The sequence below is a fragment of the Corticium candelabrum genome, chromosome 6 (genome assembly GCF_963422355.1).
Source record: "Corticium candelabrum chromosome 6, ooCorCand1.1, whole genome shotgun sequence".
NCBI classification, from domain to species: Eukaryota; Metazoa; Porifera; class Homoscleromorpha; order Homosclerophorida; family Plakinidae; genus Corticium; species Corticium candelabrum.
The window spans coordinates 3,841,512-3,859,952 of record NC_085090.1 but is presented as its reverse complement, the minus strand read 5'-3'; the positions used below and the strand labels follow the sequence as shown (position 1 = coordinate 3,859,952).

The 18,441-nt window shown below is 40.5% G+C and overlaps 3 protein-coding genes across 3 annotated transcripts in view; all 3 read right to left on the bottom strand.

Moving 5' to 3' along the window:
* LOC134180765 (uncharacterized) overlaps positions 1-5,429 on the bottom strand; it is a 40,390-nt gene extending 34,961 nt beyond the window's left edge. The window contains exons 1-6 of the mRNA XM_062647951.1: positions 4,981-5,429; positions 3,287-3,457; positions 1,999-2,080; positions 1,766-1,940; positions 667-726; positions 500-604 (exon numbers count right to left, since the gene is read on the bottom strand). Coding sequence (XP_062503935.1) covers positions 500-604; positions 667-726; positions 1,766-1,940; positions 1,999-2,080; positions 3,287-3,457; positions 4,981-5,395 — 1,008 coding nt within the window. The 5' untranslated portion in view covers positions 5,396-5,429. The remainder of the gene's footprint in view (positions 1-499; positions 605-666; positions 727-1,765; positions 1,941-1,998; positions 2,081-3,286; positions 3,458-4,980) is intronic.
* Positions 5,430-6,074: 645 nt separating this feature from the next.
* LOC134181301 (nucleolar protein 7-like) lies at positions 6,075-10,680 on the bottom strand. Its single transcript, XM_062648548.1, has 5 exons — positions 10,432-10,680; positions 9,505-9,565; positions 9,285-9,448; positions 9,092-9,219; positions 6,075-6,204 (listed from the first exon to the last, which is right to left on the bottom strand). Exons 1-5 carry the CDS (start codon positions 10,656-10,658, stop codon positions 6,134-6,136), a joined length of 651 nt encoding a protein of 216 aa, XP_062504532.1. The 5' UTR covers positions 10,659-10,680; the 3' UTR covers positions 6,075-6,133.
* A 5,667-nt stretch (positions 10,681-16,347) lies between these two features.
* Positions 16,348-17,311, bottom strand: LOC134181607 (putative cyclin-dependent serine/threonine-protein kinase DDB_G0272797/DDB_G0274007). The gene has a single exon (XM_062648873.1). The coding sequence runs from the start codon at positions 17,299-17,301 to the stop codon at positions 16,531-16,533; it is 771 nt and encodes a 256-aa protein (XP_062504857.1). The 5' UTR covers positions 17,302-17,311; the 3' UTR covers positions 16,348-16,530.
* Between the last annotated feature and the right edge of the window lie 1,130 nt (positions 17,312-18,441).

Here is an 18,441-nt window from a genome sequence, read left to right as displayed (position 1 = left end):
TACAAGTTTTCCCGCACATATATCCCTAGTGTTTTCTGTGTCACTGCACACATATCACTGGACTGTCTACATCAAAAGTACGGCAAGACCGCATGCTCCAAATATTCAAAATTTAATTTTTAGGATTTTAGATAATTGGCAGAGATTTTAATTAATTGTTTTCCTTGTCATAGCTATATTTAATTAATAGTCTAAATTCAAGTAGCAATGCTAGAATTCTTTAGAAAAACAGCACTAGGTGTGTTTATCTAGTGCATGTAGTACAGTACACTTATCCCCGTCATTGTTTGTCTTCTGTCCAGTGATATGTGTGCGGGGACACACAAAACACTAGGGAAATGTGTGCGGGGAAACTTGTAACTCGGGGAAACACATATCGCTGTAACACCGGTCTAGTCCATGCCACTCTACGCCACTGCATGCACTAATCTATACGTCTATTCGCATGTCTCTAGTCACTGACCGTGTGAAATTAAAATGGTTGTTGTTTGTTACTTACATTTCGAATGACGTGTCGGTTGCCGTTGAGAGCCAATTCGGCACGGAATGCTCTCGGCAGGTCAGCAAATAGATCCTTCGATCGTACACTTGTCTTACTGAACCACTACAACACAATAGAACTGAATAATTAGGATTAAATAAGCGCGCAATTCTATAGGCACCTACCATGTACTCATAGTAGTCGATGACTTTGTTAGATAGCTTCTTAGAGATGGAATTGTTAATCTAGATACCCAAAGATATGTTAAGTATATGGAACAAATAATAGGTAATAGAAATATGATTCTTATGGTACACAACAAAAGTGTTTACAAATGCATACATGTGGCATTTTGCTATGACAGGAAATTAACGAACTCAAATTAATTAGAATTTACTAGACAATCAAAAAAAAATTAATAATACAGTAACCAACCTACAGACAGATCGATAGGCTAAACAGTCACATTCATGGACTTAAAAAGTAGTGAGTCTGGAGTCGAAATGATACCACATGCTTTGTCTAATATATAAGGTGCAATTTTCTTCACAACTGATCACACTTCTGTGGCTACATACTATAGACCACATTAGTACAATTCAATGCAGAATGATGTGCCGGTGGGGGTGTATCCATAACTCTGGAGCCATGGGGGTGTATCCTCGACTTGGAGACCCACGTTTACGTTGTAGGGTAAAGAGAAGAGGAGAGTAATTTTTCCGAAACTCTGCAATACAAATGTCTATTTTTCTCTCGGTGGTATCTTTCTGGCTCCAGACTCACTATTTACAAAGTTATAAATACAAACTAGTTCGTAGAAATGGTCAATAAGCACAAAAGAAAACATACAAAATCCAACAAGGATGCAAGTTGAGCAAAACTTACTCACAATTTTACACAAAAATAAATGCACACATAAACATACTGAAACAGTACATAAAATTAATTATATATTTACGTATATTTGATTAAAACAGCCGATACATCTGTTAATATGAACTGCAATGTAGTCTCTTTTCTGTGCTGCGCAAGCACGCACGCTTGCACGCACGCACACAGACACAGACACACAGACACACAGACACACACACACACACACACACACACACACACACACACACACACACACACACACACACACACACAATAGAAACGGTAAACGTAATCATACTACATTTAATCTACTTTCCTTCTGCAAAATGTTTCCTATAAGACGCATGTATTTTCAGACTCAAATGTTACCACATGCAAGCATATACCTATAACAGGCTTCCTGTTACTAACCAAATGCTTCTTGACAGTCGCCAGAAGATGTCTGTAGCGTGCTCGTAATGCACCCGCAGTGGTGAGTCTCGACGCCATACCGCCCAGAATGAAACCAAACATTATGACTCCATTGAGCATTCCAAACACCGAGATCCATTTCTCGTCCAACGTCTCAGCATGTATGTCGCCATATCTAAAGCATCGAATTCCAAACAAACACTACACCACAGTCATTGAATGAATGTACGCACCCGGTTGAGGTCGTCGTGGCAACGGCCCAATACAGTGATATGATGTAGCGATCAGTCTGACTGAGGGTGGTAAAATTCACACCTACAGCAAATATCAGATAAGAGATACAACGCCTCGATACGTAGATCTACTCAAAATAATTTTAACCAAACGAACTCACGCAAGTTAGGCGGATTCACATACCCTACGCTGGACCAACGAAACGTGACGTGACATAACGTAAACGACGATTGCAAGCATGATGTGTGAACCAGGTGACGTTACGTTAGAAGACGCTACATGAAGCTACGTTAACGTACATTGGATAATGATGGCGTTCTGCTATAACGAAGCGGAACGTTTGAACAATAGGGTTTGAGCAATTCAGCACTCGATTTCTAAGCTAAACCTGGTTCACAATATTGACATTGACGTTGACACGTTGACCTTAACTTGTTCACAATATCTATTTTCGCGACTCGACGCACAGATCAGATGGTCCGAAGCTTGAGTCCAGAGCGCTCAACATACTATTATACAAGACTCTTCTGTTGCCAGAGAGTTGAAACAGCTGGAAGAAGATAGAGGCGGATTAAAAATATTTTATTTAGCGACGCAGGTAGCAAAATCAAATTTCACGAAGATTTTCTTTCAGTCCTAAGATTTTTAGATTATTCGAATGGATTGGCCAATAGCATAGGTAGTTCTGACTGATTCCACCGGCGCTTCATCCACTGCTGATTCCAGATGTGTTTAGTTCAGGATGTGTGCTTTGATTTGATTGGTTGAATATAATCACGTGATTGTGGTTGACGCTGAGTACCCGAGGTTGCTGTTTACGCTGGAATAGAATTTGTATCAATTCCAGCGTCAACATCAACGTTGTGACGTCGGGATCAGCGTTCACGTCAGCGTCAGACGTTGACGTTGATGTGAATGTAAGAGTTGATATTGTAGACTAGCCTTTACATCGAAATAGAACACCATCTTACTCTAACGTAACGTACCGTAAAGTAACTTAGCGTATCCTAACGTAACATCACCTGGTTCATAGACGACGCTCGCAAGCTTAAGGTAAGGAAGGTTACGTTACGTCACATTACGTTACGTTGGTCCAACGTAGGGCATGTGAACTAGTCTTAGAGGCTAAACATACCACCGCAATATTGTGGACGCGCAAAATACAAAATACTAATCTCCATCTACATGCACCAAAACAATCGTCAAAGTTTTATATAATTTTTCTATTAATATATATTTTTCTAAACAAATAAAAATAATTTATATGCGATATAAAGGATTACATACCGGATGGTCGTAAGTGTGTCCAATGCCGGATTCCACAGATATGTGAGAGACTGTCGCAAGCAAAGCCGTACCAGAGACACGCTTCAATGTGAACGGTAACACCGACGAGCATGAGGGACTTCAGCAAGCGTGCGACGGCAGTGTTTGTGTTAAGTTGTTGTTCTTCGTAACCTGTAACAGTGAAATACCATCAAAGTGTAGAGACGTTGACTTATAAAAGTAAAAGGACATATACAATGCGTTTGTTGAGTGCGCAGTTTACCAATATTGACTCTTACACAAAATTTATGCATTTAGCTTGCCTATCTGAGGACAAAACCAAGCAAAGCTGATAGATTGCATCTAAGATTCGCCAGAAAATGTGTTCAGCGCATGTAATCTGGGGCAGGTACATGTATGGGGTATGTACGAGACACAGACGGACTGACAACAGACAGGCTGACCGACGGCAAGACAAAATGATGGACGCACAGACAGACAGACAACAGACAGAATGACAAAAACGCAAACAGACAGCGGATATACTTCATTTTAATCGAACAGTAAAAGTGCAGTATGAAATCTAAAATCTGAAAAGAAATCTGAAATGACTATCTGACAGACAAATAGACAAAAACAGACAGACAAACAGATAGGCCGATGCTTTATTCTCATATAGACAGATTTTATACTTGTGATATCTACACTAGGAATTTGTTGCAGACAGACAGACAAACAGATAAGCACAAGGCAAGCAAGCAGACAGACAGACAGACAGACCAACAAAGATAAAGACGATGAAGATTTTTTGAACAAACTGGCACTTTAATCCAGGGATACAAGTAGAAAGAAAAATGAGGCAGAGGTCAAGGCCTTGTGGAGGCAAAAGGTTTCAATTACTCTGCAGAAGTCTAATTCCTGACTAACTAGAGAGAAAATGAAGTATCTCGGACATCATATTAGTTAGCAACAATAGTTTGGAACTTCATTCAATAGTTATTGTCTGTTAGTTAGTTGTTGTACTGATAGACCACTAGCTGCATGGATCCCATACAGACTCGTATAGTTTTGATGACGTATTCAATAGAGAACTAAGAGATAGACAGACAGATAGGCAGACAGACAGACAGACAGACAGACAGACAAACAGACACACAAACAGAGTGGTTCCACTAGTCTTGGAACATTTTGGAAGATGAGGAAAGAAGGCGGAGACCTATTTAGATGACTTGTCAAAACGATCAAAGGATAACTTTGGAAATCAAACAGGGCAGAGTTTAAAGAATATTGGCGTCAAAGAATTGCCATTCAATTGCAATATTTGTAATGCCAATGTACTCCTGAAGAAAATCAGTAATGCCTAGGTGGGACAGGCCAAGTGCCCAGACTCGTTTATGTTCTCTAGAAAAGGGATCATGTGATCCCATTTAACCAATCAGTAGTTAAATATATATTGTATTTAGTTGTTAGTTGTTTCTCTTGCTTTTATTGTCATAGGACAATTGTAGCTAACCATTTGCTATTGCATCCTAATTCAAATATGAATAATATGTATTGACAGACAGACAGACAGACACAGGCAGCAAACATTGAGACAACCGAAAACTGCACATGTATAAACAGCTTGTACGGAAGAATTCAATTTCTATACCTCAACTCTGCTGTATACGTATACCCAATCATCGCCACATGCAATAAAAAATAAAAATTCTTACTCATAACGAGGAAAGCTCTGATCACCTTCACCAATCGGTTGAGTCGACAAAATCCCATTTTCATCAACACAACATCTCCATGAATGCCGTTTGCCAAATCAACAGCCATCGATAACAATTCAATAGGCACGAGTGCGACCATATCGAGCAAGGCATCACGTCTCAAATACGACCTGAAAATTTCTCGTCGACTTTCTACAATAATACCTCTGCGTTTCAGAGCGGCGTGACGTGCACGAAAAATTATGTCGAGCAAATAGAAGGCGTCCATAATGTAGATGAGAGTAAGACATGCTGCGCTCGTCGGAGCAAATGTGGCCGCGTACGCCACGACGACCACAGAAAGAATAGCACACACGACGCTCGTGCGTCGCCATACAACGGCAATCAAATCGTTCGGTTTCACAATCCACATCGAAAGCTTTCATTCAACTCATGATGGCCGCGGTTGAGACAATGAAACGAGTGCAATTCGTGACTGACCGGTTTCTATGACACCGGCTAAGAAATACCCGTATCAACGCGTTTGAAAAACTACCGTAAGTGTAATACATTACAAGTTGGTTTCAATGCTAACGAGAATATATTAACCCATTTCTAAATTTATATATTTTAACTAAACTTCCAAAGTGCAATGACTATAAATTATAAGATTAATTAAATTTAATAATTAATTAAGAGAGGAGTTATATATTAGTTTATTAATTAATTAATTAATTAATTAAAACAGACAATAATTATATTTCTTTATTTAATTACTTAATTAAGACAGTAGTTAATTAGTTAATTAGCTAATTAATAAAGCCAGTAATTATATATTACTTAATTAATTAATTAATTAATTAAGACAGTAATTATATAGTAGTTAATTAGTTCACTAGTTAATTAATGAAGACAGTAATTATATAGCAGTTAATTAGTTAACTAGTTAATTACTAAAGACAGTAATTATATATTATTTAATTAATTAGTTAATTAATTATTACAGTAATTATATATTAGTTAATTGATTAATTAATTAGGACAGTAAATATGTGGATGATGTTAAACAACTACTCCTCATGCACATGCACGCTGAACTCATCACGAAAACGTCAATGCAATGACTAAATTTGCTTATAACGTTCTTAGACAAGAGGAGCAAACAAGAAGTCTATGAGTTTACTTGTCGAAAGTTGACTGCAGGACCATGACGTTTGAGTTTTAGTGACATAAAGGTTAGACCTAAAGCAAGACAATCTAACTCAGATTTGCAAATAGAATGCTGAAAAGAATAGTGCAAAACAATTCTACAGTAGGGAATAAATAGCCTCGTCCCCAGATTCTCTCGTGCTAGTCTTGTCAGATGCCCAGACAACACGAGCGCGAGAGAGTCTGGGGATGCGGCTAGGCAATAAAAACAAGTTGCAACACAAATCTGCTACACAACAATCAGAATTAGTTTCTTCTCAAACCATCCTATCAGTCATTTGACACAAAGCAAGTGATAAAATGATTCTGACATACAGAGCAGTCAGTGAAATCAAAGTAAGAAATTTCAACAGCACAATATCAATTTATCCTCTAGAACTCACATACAACTACAGACACACAGACAAACATACTGACAGACACACAGACAGATAGACAAACATACTGACAGACACACAGACAGACAGACAAACATACTGACAGACACACAGACGGACATATAGTCTGATAGACAGACAGACTGACAGACACTAAGGTCCATGTCTACTTTCTGTTAGATGAATAAAGAAGTATTGAAGTGCTAAAAAACCTCGGCTGCTGGCTTAGGCTACAAGAATGCAGATACCATAAGTCATGAGATACAAGGTGACGTGCACGTCACATGCAAAGACATGATTATACACAGCTGTCTGAGAAGGATAGGTAGTCTTTGTGCCAAATAGCTTCATTTGCAACAAAAAATACTAGAAACACAGTGGCATACTCATACTGCTGCAAAACTCACCTAATTTAATGAGACCATGCGCAGGTGTTGTGTGCAGTCGTCGAGGTGTAGAGTCATTGGACTATCACGATATAGTTGGTATCTCACCTCAACTAGTCCAGGGAGACCAACTATAGCTGCCACAACAAGTCCCCGTACCAGTTAGGTTTGGTACAGTTGGTCTCATATTGCCGTAATTGGTCCTGGACCATAACTGTACCCCTACCCCTACCACTACCCCTACCCCTACCACTACCCCTACCACTACCCCTAACCCTACCCTACCCCTACCCTAGTCTCGCTAACCAAGACCTCTCCGTACCCCAAAAATTTCACACCATACAAATACATGTCACACTACCCTTATAGTCCACTTTCCACTAACATCAATTAATTCGAATATAATTTTATATGCTGTCAAATCAACCAGGGTTGTCTCCAGCATACAAAAGGTACAGCGCTCCACCATGCCTTGGCTTCTGTTTGTAGAATCTCAGTGTAAGCAAACCTGCACTAAAGCGCTTATGGAGGCCGTGCCATAAAAATTGGAATGGGTGGGAACAAAATTTAGGGTGGGCGTGGTATTTCCGCTGTGCCTTATAAACATCCCGAGGACACTCTTGTGAACATCACAGTCAGTTAAATAAAGTTTCGTACTAAAAGGTTTAAAAGTATTTCATCATGTAGCATGCATTGTGATAATCCCGCTATACGCTCTGGGTTGTAAATTGGAAATAGTTACCTCAAGATTTATAAGTACTCAAAATGTTGATTTAAGATTTCCATTCAAACATTTAAACTACAATTCCGTGAACCACTGTGCCATGTAAACAGGACCGAACAACTGTACACGTTTTAAAGGAGAACTCTCACCAAAATCTACTATCTCTCAGATGAAACTTGTTACTTCATGACACAACCCTTTGCAACCGTTTACTGCAGAAGTTTACCGTAACGAAGAAATAAAGCATTGAAATTACATGCGTGTGCGTGTTTAGTACCTGTATGTGGCGTATGCGTACCTCTGATTGTTGGTTAGCAAGGAAGACCGATATCTGTGCACATTTCAAGGTAAGGATTGTGAGACATACGATCTCCAGTTGTGATTTATTAACTAAAGCAAAGTGGGACCCCAAAGCTTTCACGCAAGTATCGACTATGGCAATACAACCTCAAGAGGAGACCCTTCTTGGATTAGCTCATAGATCATGTCTCGCTGAATTTTGGGTGCGTTAGGAGCACTTGGTATGATTAAAACTAAAGTAGTTACTTCGAGAGAGTAAGACTTTGTGTACATACGAAGAATCGTCTGAACAACTTGTTGCCGATTCTCTGCTTCTGTGGCTGTCTGGACCGTAGGTTTCCTGCAGGAAGATACCAGGCCTTGTATCTTTCTTTCAACAAGTTTTACTATTTGGTGAGAGTTCTCCTTTAAAGTGTAACTCTCACCAAATCAACAATCTCTCAGATGAAAGCTGTCACTTCATGACATAACCCTTTGCAACCGTCTACTGCAGAAGTTTAATGTAACAAAGAAATAAAGCATTGAAATTAGCTGCATGAGCTTGTTTAGTACCCGTATGTGACATGAGCGTAATTCCGATTGTTGGTTAGCAAGGAAGACCGATACCTGTGCACATTTCAAAGTAAGGATTGTGACACACATGGTGTCCAGTTGTGATTTATTGACTAAAGCAAACTGGGACCCCAAATTATCACGCAAGTATCGGCTGTGTCAATACAACCATGAAGCCTCAGAAGGAGACCCTTCTTAGAACAGTTTATAAATCATGTCTCGCTGAATTTTGGGTGCTAGGAGCACTTGGTATGGTTCACCTAAAGTAGTTACTTTAAGAGAGTAAGGCTTTGTGTACATATGGAGAATCGTCTGAACAACTTGCTGCTGACTCTCTGCTTCTGTGGCTGTCTGGACCGTAGGTTTCCTGCAGGAAGATACCAGGCCTTGTATCTTTCTTTCAACAAGTTTTAGTATTTGGTGAGAGTTCTTCTTTAAGAACAAATATAACCTATTATTTCCTGCACTCATATGAGTCTAAGGTTTCCATAAGGTCATATGTTATAAACGTAAAAAACATGATATACATATTTACCTACTTAAGTCAACATGTAGGTATCACCACGCCCCAATCGGCTTACCATCTACTCTCTTCAAACGATCACCATACAAATGTTTCTGCTTGAAACTCAATGCATGAGTGTTTAGCTTTCTTGGCTTGTTCACTACCTGATCTACAGTAACCACATCAAAAGATTGATGGTCTACCCTGTAAATCAAAAACCTAGTGTCAACATTACACATAACAATAGTACCAACACAAAACAGTCTCACTGGTTGACATTTGTGTCAGTCGTGCGGACAATGCCGTCATCTTCGTCGTCTGAACTCTCCTGGTTTTGCAATGAACTGTCTTCTGTACTCTCTTGCTGTTTCCTAGCTACTGCCTCTAAGATTTCGTCAGGAAGACGTTGCATTGCATTTGCTCTTTTTGCCTCCTATCATCAGCATGTGATAAATGATCTTACAAAGCAGCGTTTCATTCTAATTTTACCTTCTGGAGTCTGTTTCTCTCTGCCAACCCTCTTCTCTTTCTGCGCAGTGTTTCTGAAGTTCTGTTAACAGAAACAACGTGAGAAGTTAACTGGAAAAATATGTGCAAGCATCTAAATTGCATCAGACTTCGATACACGTGTAATACAAATCAAAAAAGCAAAATAATCAAAATGATAGAAAAGAAGAAATAAAGACTAACAATACATAGGTATTATTTATTAATAACAAAAACACTGACTAATAACAGATTGCCCAATAAACACACAGCTACACAAAGGCAGACAAATACAGATACAGAATACAAGGCAGACGAGCGACATGCATTAACTTTTGCTGGCAGAATGAATATACATGTGGCTATGTACAGTGGGTTTTCAAATAAAAGGCTAGATTTTCTATATCACCATTAACAAAGCACCTTCCAATACAATACATAAATCATACACAGACACACACACAGACACACACACAGACACACAGACACAGACACACACACACACACACACACACACACACACACACACACACACACACACACACAAGCAGTAAGACAGATCGATGTACAAACCAACAAACAGATACAAAGCAATTGGGCATAAAAATCAGAACAACAAACAGAAACGATGGATAAAGTAAACAGAACAGCAAAAATGCAAACAGATAAACAACTTGCATCAACACAGACAGACACACAGAAAGACAGACAAATACACAGACAAACAGACAGACAAACAGACAGACCAACAGACAGACCAACAGACAGACCAACAGACAGACCAACAGACAGACCAACAGACAGACCAACAGACAGACAAACATCCACAGTAAATACCGGCATCATGCACCAATCTGCTAATTCATTTATTGGGTTGATCAAGACAATAATTAGGTCATAACTCCAAAAAAGCTCAACCAACAGATATACTTAATAGCTGCGTTAGTGACAAGTTGTCTCTCCTCCTTCGCCTGCGCCGCACCCTGGATGAACGTCACTTCTTCAGGTTTATCGTCGTGCTCTGTCTCTTCCTTGTTGTCGCGCTCTGTCTCTTCCTTGTTTAGTTGTACAGCAGTACGTTTAGACAGCAGACGAGTCGATCTCCTTGTCTTCTTTAGCTCCCTTCCCTCTGTAGCGCCAGCTACCGTCTTCTTCATAATTTTAGTTGTGATCGTGAGCATGCGCAAACACAATGACGATGCCCGGATTACATATTGCATCATACTACTATGTCGTCAGAGGCGTAGCTACAATACTGGCACATGAGGCAGTTGCGGGAAAATGTAAGTAGCGATTTGCTTGCGTTAGTATGAGAAGTTCATTCTAACGCAATTCTTGCAAATTTATTAATTAGGGTAAACGCATATTTGGTTCCACCTCAAACCAAACATAGTAGTTGTTGATTTAAATGGTGGAGTTGCGGATATGGCAATTGTAGTATACTTGGCTATAGGATCATTCCTGTTGTAAACTGATTGGTTATGCTATGCAGTAGCAAACCCAGTTCCAAACCATAGCTAGTGTGAACACACGGCCTCGGTTGTTCTCTACTAACAACTTTGCTCACAACAGAGTTGATTATTTCCGGGAGTTGGTTTTCTTCTGGCAAGAATGTCTTTCTAGGAAAGGTAGACGGACTAAATGCGTGATTGATTGAAACTGAAAGTTAGTTTGTAGTATAGAACGTTGAGTCTCTCCACATGTACAACCTAGATCTGTAAAGAGTGTACAGTACCGATTCCAGTTACCACCGACATCAGATGCCTACACTTTCGGGGTTAACTATACACACACACACACACACACACACACACACACACACACACACACACACACACACACACACACACACACACACACACACACAATGCGTGCGTAGGTACTACCATCTATATCCTTACAAGCAGTCAGGCTAGTGTCAACACAATAACACAAGAGAAAATGCTCCAATCAGCAGCGGTGATGGTAGAGATCAAGCTCTGAGCAAAGAGTGATCCTGGTCACTATCACTGCGACAATAACACCGACCACGATGAGAGAACCAACGACAATTCCAACGATGTTCAACGTGCGGGCAGTCCCTGAGGCCTCCTCCGCGCCAGAGCGGTCATTCGTTCTCAGAGATTCTCGAACCTAAGCACCGGAACATTAAACATACTTACACGTTACATTAAATAACTTAATTAAATATGTGTCTCACCCTCATCGAGCTCAACAGAGCGCAAATTCCAATTGGCCAACAACAACACACCAATGTAACGAGAGACAGCAGCATGTAGTCTTTCACGAGCGGGGCACTGTAGACCGTCTGGAATGACACGATCGCATCATTAATTAAACACCAAGAAATTATTGAGAAAAAGCATTTTATACCTGCTGTGTATAGCCCATCATAGGTTGCGGTTGCTGCTGACACATCGTCGGCTGGGGTTGCACAGTGTAAGGATTCGGTGGGGGAAGTTGCTGATCATGAGGTGGGTAGTAGCTCGGTGGTGGCTGGTCATAGCCGCTATTCTCGGCAGGATAAGCGTTGCTTTCCATTGCGGATCGTTACGACGTCGCGGGTTACTACGTGCTCAAATGTCTCCTGATCTAGCAGTTTGTGACGTCACTTTGACATTGCGCATGCGTAGCTTGTGAGCCATTATGTCACCTTATCATTAAATCTTAACGTACTGGATCGTATCTTCTATTTTGGTAACGGACTATGACGTAATGTCCCGTGACATTCTGACTAATAGCAATGTAAACCGCCAGCAATCAGTACCAGTGTTGCAATCCAATTTCTTTGAAACGTCTTAGCACTTTTCCTTTCACGACGATGCATGCGCCTCTTTCGGTTGTTGCTGCTACTGCTGCTAAGCGCCAACGCGGCGTCACAAGAAAAAAAATGGTAACGTTGATAAACTACATGTCGCCGTGAATGCCATGTCACTAAAAGCATAACTATTTCTGTTGTAGAAAGGAATTGGCTACAATTCTTTTAAAAGTTGCGTGTCTGTACTGTGCCAAAATTACTGTGGCTCACTACAGAACAAATCAATGTTTACTCTGTTATTGAAGATGTTTCTGGCATCCGTGGAATAAAAGGAGAAAAGGGTAAAACAAGTGGTCGTTGGTGTTGACTAGGTAGAAACTTCCCTAGTAGCTTAATTAAATTCTGAACTCCCAAGGCAACTTATATTTAGCAGTTAGCTTAAATTCAAAGTAACTACAGCATTAATTGCAAGTAGCTTGAAAAGCAATGGAGTTTCAAGTAATAACGTGCTTATAGTTACTTCAGCATACATCGTTCAGATGCATTTGTCCAGACAGCGGACAATTTCACTAAGCGACGGTCGTCCGCGAACACGTTCAGCCCAGCAAGCTTGCATAACGGTCGCATACACGTCCAGGCAATCGTCTGGAATGAAGGAACGCCCGCCTCTTTCTACTGCCGCTTTAACCTCGAATCCAAACCGATTACTGCTCGAACGGAAAGCCACACGCGCGTGACCATATCTCCCAAAGCACAATTCCAAAACTAATACATAAACGGCATTGAAATACAGTTTATGGCCACAACAAAACAGTTGATATTTGCAACGGACGACCGGGTCAATATTTTGGAAAGTCTGGAAATTTATGTTTACGTACATGTCCATGTCAGAGTTTCTGCGCGAAGTCATGTACAAGGACGTAGCATATTGATCGAGTATGCAATTTAGTTCGAGCTTCTCTGCGACTGGTTTCCAAGCACGCAGAGGTCTAGATCAACTGCATGTATTTTGCACGGTCTTCATTAGGACCTGTAAGACTTTTATAAGCATGCCTAAGATTCAGAGCGTTTTCATTAGAGTTAATTAAACCTGTTTATATGTAACAGCTTTCGTTAGACTTAATTCAGAGGTAGTTTACTCAAGTGGTCTAGAGGTCTACGAGGTATACTTACGGTACCATGGTATCCTAGCACACGTTGCACGAATATAGATCCTAATTTTTAGTGCCCTTGCATTGTTCTTTTTTCCGTGCGTGTACAATTGAATATGCAGCGACAGTTGGAACAGAACGTGGCTTAGTAGTCAAAGCCAAAGATTATCACATACGGGATATACGTTGGAAATGTTGGGTTCCCGTATACATTTGCTGTGTGCATAATTACTTGCCATTTTTACTCCTGTGTGCGACGTAGATCGCAAGAAATTTTAGACTAGACCTGACCATGGCAAACCTGATCGAATTACACAGTTCTGGTGGTAGACTCTTTCCTAAACTCTTTGGGCATAGTTGATGGACAAGCATCGCAAGTACTGCTCTGTGATTGGCCAGAACTGTGCAACAGCGTTGATGCCGGTCGAAGGATCAAATCTGCGTAAAAGAAACACAATTTTTTTAACATTCCTTTTGTTTTTCATCAACAAAAGCATAGAGTTCGGGTAATTCTCATGCGCTTTCTAAGATTTACAGCCGTATGCAACGTATGAAAAGAGATATCTCTGGAAAAGAATAAGAAGAAGAAGAAGAAGAAGAAGAAGAAGAAGAAGAAGAAGAAGAAGAAGAAAATTGGCGCATGGGCCTCCGAGGCTAGCAACTGTTTTCTAGGTTGTTAGATGATTGCTGACCAAAACAAAAAATAGGATATAGTACACGACGTGCGAAAATTTTATTTCCATAATTTGGAAAATTTTTTAATCTTTATATACTATGTTTTCCAGGCGGGCAAAAAGACTACCACGCCCCAAGAACGCTCCAAAACCTGGGCACTCCCTACATACAGAGTACTACCGTACCCTGTGATATACCTGTTTATGATAATTTTCCATCAAAATTTATTTTATCATGGTGTCCAAATCAATAGTGAACACGCATAGACCACAACTTCTAAATACAAGGAACAAAAAATAATTTTCCGCCCGACCGTGTCTATTTATTTTATTGTTGCCACTCGCAATGTTTTGTTATGACCTTAATGCTGTTTCACAGTAACTTACGGAAACCGAACAGCAGCTCTGCGTAAAAGACAAACGTAGTCAGACGCTAAAATTTATTGATTTACAGTTTAAGATGACAGATGACGTCGTTTTCGTCGCTATCGCAGTGCTAGCACAGAGTACCGAACTGTTGTGTCGTTTGGTCATGCAGAGTATTCTAACTCTGTTGTCAGACGCAACGTGTAGAGATTTCTGCTCAAACAATGGATCACAATAGCGTGCTAGGTTGAAAACCCGGTAATCAAACGCAGTCCGGTCTGAACACAGGTTTGTACTGTATGCTAATTTATTTTCTCGTATTACGCAAATCAAAACCCAGCACGCTATGGTTTGCAAACCATAATGTGAAAACACCCGGTGTGAACACACCTAAATTTAGTGTGAACACACCTACAAGTGTGTTGCTACCAGCTGTGTTTGTGTTGTTGATCCTAGCAACATGTACACTTGTGCAGTACAAACGTGAAGTCGCGGAAGTGAGTATTAATAAGATGCTGTCACACCATTGCAGCACTAGTCCAACCTGCCTGCTACAGAGTGTCACGTTACAACACAGTGTAAAATGTTGCCACTCAGCAGTAAAAAAGATTAGCTATCTAGCTACACAAGTGCAATTTGACTGTCCAGAGCCTGCAAGCCGCTTAGCGTCGCAGACGTAGCAGATTTTACCAAAGCTGGCCACTAGCTTTGAAACATGCAATCGCCATCAGAAATTTTCAGTCGCTATCCGCAATTTCAAACAAAGCAGACAAACACAAAGTAGATCAATCTTCTTTGATTTGTTGCTGTGATACGCAGTAAGGTCAGACTGGAATGTTTCGACAAGATGAATATCAATAGGTAGACCCGCTCTTTCAAGCAGGGCTACTGTAGGACCATTCCTGTTGTAAACTGATTGGTTACACTATGCAGTAGCAAACACGCCCTCGGTTAATTGATCTCTAGTCAACAACACCTTTGCCCACGACAGAGATGACTACTACTCCGGGAGTTGGTTTCTTCTTGCAAGAATGTCTTTCTACGAAAAGTACGGACTGTGCGGAAGCAGGAGATTGCTTGAACTTAGTGTTAGTTTGTGGTAGCGCGTTGAGCCACTCTCCGTGTATACAACCTATATCTGTAAACAGTGTACATTATCGTTCCAATTACCACGGGCGATAGCTGCCTACGCTTCAGGGGTAAACTCATCGGAACAAACTTTACCGTATTTTCCATTTAGCAACGAAGTATGATGTAACATGCTCCGTGACATTCTGACTAATAACAATCTAGACGGTCAGCAATCAGTACCAGTGTTACAATCGGATTTCTTTGAAACGTCTTAGCATTTTTCTTTGATGACAATGCGCCTCTCTGTGCTGTTGCTGCTACTGCTACTGAGCGCCAACGTGGCGTCACAAGAAGAAATGGTAACGTTGACACACATGTCGTCGTGACTGCATGTCACTAAAAGCATAATGATTTCTGTTGTAGAAAGGAAATGGTTGCAATTCTGGTAAGAGATTGCATGTCTGTACCAAGACTACTGTGGCTCACTACAGAGCAAATCAATCTTTACTGTTATTCCAGGTGTTTTTGGCGTTCCTGGAATAAAAGGAGAAAAGGTAAAAGAAGTGGTTGGCAGTGTCGTCTAAGTAGAAATTTCACAATTAAATTAAGTAATAACTGGACTTCTTACATTTTGGCAATAAATCCAAATTCAATGCAATTAGAGCATCAACTACAAGTAACTTAATTGCGCTTTCAAATGATACAGTTTTTGTAACTATTAGCAACAGTTTCAATATTTGATTTCGACTTGTTGATGCTACTCTAATTACTCGACAGCAAAACTTTCAACTGAACACATCTATATTTTATACGTAAAAAATTTAGGCTGTACACACTGTTTATATTGACATTATATAAAACTAACTCTACTTGCCAGTGGAAATATATACAGCAAACATAATGCATATATACAAATATATATATGCAAATATATATACAAATATTTATACAAATATGTACACAAATACATATAATATATTAGCAATTATGAATGATATGTCAAAAGCAATCAAGAATGATATGTCATAAAACAATGTCTGTCAGCGGATGACACGCAGAGGGGTACGTTGCATTCTTGACACCTATAGCGGGTTTTGGTGTTTTTTCTACCTGCGCTGGAGCAAACAATGCAACGTACTGACCGCTCTGCTACAATCGGGATGTGTGAGCTATACCGAGGGTTTTGCTGTTGCTGTTGCTGTTGTTGTTGTTGCTGTAAGAGTTGTTGTTGTTGTTGTTGTTGCTGTTGTATGAGTTGTATTCGTTGTTCTATTTGTTGTCGTTCCAAGAGGTGTTGTTGTTGTAGTTGTTGCAGTTGTTGTTGGTGCATTTGTTGTTGTTGTTGTATGTGTTGTTGATGTTGTATTTGTTGTTGATGCTGTTGTTGTTGCATTGTTTGTATGGCTTGCTGATGTTGTATTTGTTGTTGATGCATTTGTTGTTGTAGTGTTTGTATGTGTTGCTGATGTTGGTAATCTACGTGTGGCCGAACCTGTACCACTCTTTGGGTTGATGCACAATACCGTGGTACAGGTTCGTCGACATCGATTCCAGCCAACCCTCGCATAAGCTCACACCTGAAGTCTTTCTGCGTATACTGCCCTTTCCTCTTGAGAAGTGGATCTTGAGGATGTTCTTGTTGAAGGGCAGTAAACATGATGTAGCTGTTGAATACGGCTAAGTCAATCATGTGCAGAAAGATCTTCTTCCAGTACTTGAGGCTCTTGCGAAGGACTTCATAATATTTAATCATCTGGTCGGACTTATCGACTCCGCCCATGTGTATGTTGTAATCGCCAATAGCCTCAGGTCTGAAAATGGTTATCTTGTGGTGCCCCTCATACTTTGCACGATCTTTGGTAAATCGTTCGCAGGGAGTATAGAGGTGTCCAGAATGAAGGGTGCTCATTACCGTCACCACGTTCCGGTCCACCCACTGAATGATCAACAATTCGTTGTCACGATCATAGCGGAATGAACCTAAAAGAAAACTATAATTGTATTTGCTAATAAACTTATTTGCTATGGCTACCTCGTGGTGACTTCCCAAAGACACGTGGGTTTTTGAAATGTTGAGGAACACCCTTCCTGTTTTCCTGGACGGTACCACAAGCCATTGTACCCCGACTGTAAAGCTCCTTGAACAGAGGTCCAGATGTGTAGAATTGATCTGTGTATACAGTGTACCCCTGATCAAGGAGAGGATCCATCATACGCATGACTGTACGATGGATCACACTTGTGTCATCCGCTGGTTGACGTGTCGTCTTCCGTCGTTTCCGAGCCGAGCCAGCCGATCGTGATGTGGTTGCAGCTGATGTTGTAGTTGCAACTGATGTTGTTGCTGCAGTTGTTGTTGCAGCTGATGTTGTAGTTGCAACTGATGTTGTTGCAGCTGATGTTGTTGCTGCAGTTGTTGTTGCAGCTGATGTTGTTGCTGCAGTTGTTGTTGCAGCTGATGTTGTTGCTGCTGTCGTCGCCGCATCCGATGTTTGTCGCTCTTTGCCCGTGTATATCTCGAAGTTGTATGTGTAGCCGGAGATAGAATCGCATACACAATACAACTTCACTCCCCACTTGACGGGTTTGTTCTTTATGTATTGTCTAATAACAGCAAAAACAAATTTAATTAATTCCCAATTTTTATGTTAGAAACTTCTACATACCTAAAGCCAAAACAGCCTTTGGCTTTGACCATTCGCTCGTCAAGTGAGACACGGGCATGGGGCTGACCATATTTGATGCAGTTGAGGCGCATGGCATCAACGAGGCCTCTAACTTTTCTCAAAGGGTCAGCCTCTCGGTCCTTGTCAGTGCGAGGATTCTCCATCTGCAGGACCGACAGTATAGCGACAAAACGATTGCGTGACATGAACCGTCTGGCCCACAATCCGTGATATGGAAATTTTGTGGACCAGTA